This window comes from Entamoeba histolytica, genomic scaffold (genome assembly GCF_000208925.1).
Source record: "Entamoeba histolytica HM-1:IMSS scf_1104750516345 genomic scaffold, whole genome shotgun sequence".
NCBI lineage: Eukaryota > Evosea > Mastigamoebida > Endamoebidae > Entamoeba > Entamoeba histolytica.
The window spans coordinates 1-3,491 of record NW_001915553.1 but is presented as its reverse complement, the minus strand read 5'-3'; the positions used below and the strand labels follow the sequence as shown (position 1 = coordinate 3,491).

At 20.8% G+C, this 3,491-nt stretch overlaps 1 protein-coding gene across 1 annotated transcript; it reads left to right on the top strand.

Moving 5' to 3' along the window:
* Positions 1-1,406: 1,406 nt before the first annotated feature.
* On the top strand, positions 1,407-2,519 carry EHI_005260 (surface antigen ariel1, putative; the record flags this gene model as incomplete). The annotated part of the gene is made up of 1 exon (XM_642798.1): positions 1,407-2,519. The coding sequence occupies one exon, from the start codon at positions 1,407-1,409 to the stop codon at positions 2,517-2,519; it is 1,113 nt and encodes a 370-aa protein (XP_647890.1).
* Between the last annotated feature and the right edge of the window lie 972 nt (positions 2,520-3,491).

The window sequence follows — 3,491 nt, the reverse complement described above, 5'->3', positions numbered from 1 at the left end:
TATGAATTTGTTTAATAGTGACAATGTTAAGAATAATATAACTAAATAATAGTAAAATACATATTTTTGTGTATGTTTTTACAATATCAGTTAAGAATGATATATATATTGAAAATTCAAAAATATTTTGATTTATAATGATAGGAAATGTAAAATATGGTTATGATTATAATAGTAATGAATAATCAAAGAAGAAATAAGAATTAACAGAATAAGTGATACTTCAATTTCATCAAATAAATATTTGATAAAGAATGAAACTGAGTGATAGAGTAAAACACTCTGATATCATTTAATAAAAAGACATTAAAGTGTATAATATCTAATATAAAAAATAGTTACATGTTAAATTAAAATGAATAATTAACATAATTTTGATTTGATGAGAAACAGTAAAATGAAATAATATTGTTTGAAATAATATTTATTGGTGAAATATATTCAAAATAGATAATTTTATATTTTAAATAAACATGAACATGACAATAAATAAAGAATCAGAAATAGTCCAATGGATAAATAATAAAATGGTTAACAAATATGAATTAATGAAACATTAGAATGTCATATAAGTTCATTGACAATTCTCGTTTAAATTATTAATTACTAACAATTTATATATTAAATACTAAAATTAAATATTAAAATATTTATCAATAATAATACGATAACAGAAGTTATTATTCAAAAAAACTAAATCAAATTGATACATTAATGAAAAATGTTCTAGTTATGAATAAACATATTATGAATGATTTAGAGATAGAATAATTAATAACAAATGAACATATAATTTGTTAATATGATAAAGTCTGAATAAAGTATTTTTTAATAATTTTAATTTCATATTATAAACTACACCTACTAATAAAAGAATAGATAATTTTTTTATGAATATTAATTGAAACAACAATTTTATTATCATTTTTATATAGTAATTATTGTTTTCTCATTTTAATTTTGTTTTAGAGTTATTATTCAAGTAAAAACTAATTCAATACATGTCGAATATTTATTATCAATTTTATTTTTGGGTTATTAAAATAGGAATAAAAATTATCTAAAATTTAGAATACTAATTATTTGCATTTTGAATTGAAAAAATGTATAAAATTTTTGTTTTATTGATTATGATTTATGATTTATTATATTTTTATTAATTTATTTATTTTGTTGATTGAATTACAAAAATGAATTGAATTTTAATTTAATTTCATTTCAATTTATTTGTTATTGAACTACAAAATGAATATAAAATAAAATGATGAAATAAAACGAATAATTCTTTGATTCATTCATATTGGTTGAACTTGAATTGATATTAAATAATATAATAAAATGAATTGAAATAAAGAAGAATGAATTGAAAAAATAAAATAAAGAAAAGACAGAACATATTTAAAGAAATGAACTGGAGATGGCTTCATTCAATGATTACATTTGTATTATTTATTGTACTTGCTACTTCAACTGAGACTTTTCTCAGTAAAGGACAAAGTATTAAAGAAAATAGAAACATTCAGATGTATTCAAATAAACATAAAAGACTGTATAATGTATATAATGTACATTTAAAGGGAGAAGCTATTCATGAAGTTTCAGATATAAGACAGGAGAATGGAGAACATTCTCTGAAACAGACTGTTGAAAAAGAGCAAGAACAACAAGACTTAACACACAAAACACAAGATCAAGATCAAAAATCAAGGAGTGAAGCAGTAACACAACCAACAGCAAAAGACCAAACAGTACAATCATTACCTGTTTCATCAACAGGTGTAACAGATTCAACAAAATCAGCAAGTGGATCAAGCACAGTAAATACACCAACAGATTCTCCAGTTAAAACAACAACAAATCCAAGTAAAGACAACACTGCAGAAAGTACAGAAGGACAACAAGAAAGTGAAGGATTAGGATCAGATACAAAAACAAGTACACAACAAAAAGTACCAAATACTTCACCAAGTGGAATAAATATACCAAATGAACAAAATCCACAGGGTCAAACAGGACTAAGTGGAACAGGTGTAAAAAATGAACAAAACCCAGAAGGACAATCAGGAACAAATGAACAAAATTCAAAAGGACAGTCAGGAATAACAAATGAACAAAATCCACAGGGTCAATCCAAACAAAAAGGAGCAAAAACACCATCAACGAATGGAAAACAAGAAACTGAACAGACAAATAAACAAGGAAAAGAAAAAGAACAAGAAACAAGTGGAACAAATGATGGACAACATGATACAACAAAAGAAAAAGATGATAACAGAACAAATGAAAGTGATGAAAACAACAAACCTAAAACTCCAAATGGGCAAGAAGAAGGAAAAAATACAACAGACAATAAAACTCCAAATACTCCAACAAATAAACCAGAGTCTAAATCTGAAAATAAAAACGATGATAAAACAAATAATAGTGAAGATGAAGATTCAAATAGTAATAAAAACATCGATGGAGCATCATGCCTGTTTATTATTCTTGGTGTTATCATCACCCTTTTATTCTTCTAATTGAACATTTTTGTTTTTATTTCTATTTATTAACAATATATAATAATTGCTATATTTTTAATATTATCATTATCATTTATTATTTTCAATAATTATCAATTAAAATGATATAATAACTATTAATTGTTACTTTCTTACTTTCATATTTTATTATACTTGTTCTGAGTTATTATTATATTCTTGATTTATTTGTTATTATATACTATATTTTATTATCTTTCTTTTCTCTTATTCTATATTATTTCTTCATTTTCTGATTTATTCTTTTTTATTTATCTACTTTATTATTAAAACAAATTTTATCATAGGCAATGAAAAAAAGCAAATAATTGAAAAAGAAGAGAATGAATGATATAAAAGAATAAAAAGAAAGTAAAAAGTAGAATATGATGAAGAAAGAATAAAAGTAGAAAGGAGAGAATATAAAAAGAAAGAAGATAAAGTGTAATAAAACAAAAGAGATGATAAAAGAAGAAAAGAAAGAAAAAAAATAAAGTATGCAAATTTTATTGAAACAAATAAAAAAAGCGCAAAAATTTAATGATGCAAAATATTTAGCAACATTTTTATTGATGCAAAATATTTTGAAATAAAAATAATTCATCATTTGATATTATTATATTTGATAATAAATTATATTATATATTAAATATAATATATTTCTTTATTATTTATCTTTCTTTTTATTATTTCATATATTAAATTATTATTCATTCATTTATTATTTAATATTTATATTTCATTTATTAAATAAAATGAAAATGAAAATGTAAAATAATAATCAATTAAATATTCATGAATAATAATTTATTAATATTTAATAATTGAAATAATAAATAATAAAGTAACAATAATGATATATTCAATATATTCTTTATTTGATTTGTTCAATATTAGATTATTTTATTTCATTATCATTTCATTGTCTTCATTATTTTATTTCATTATTTCATATTCATTTATTATTTTTTA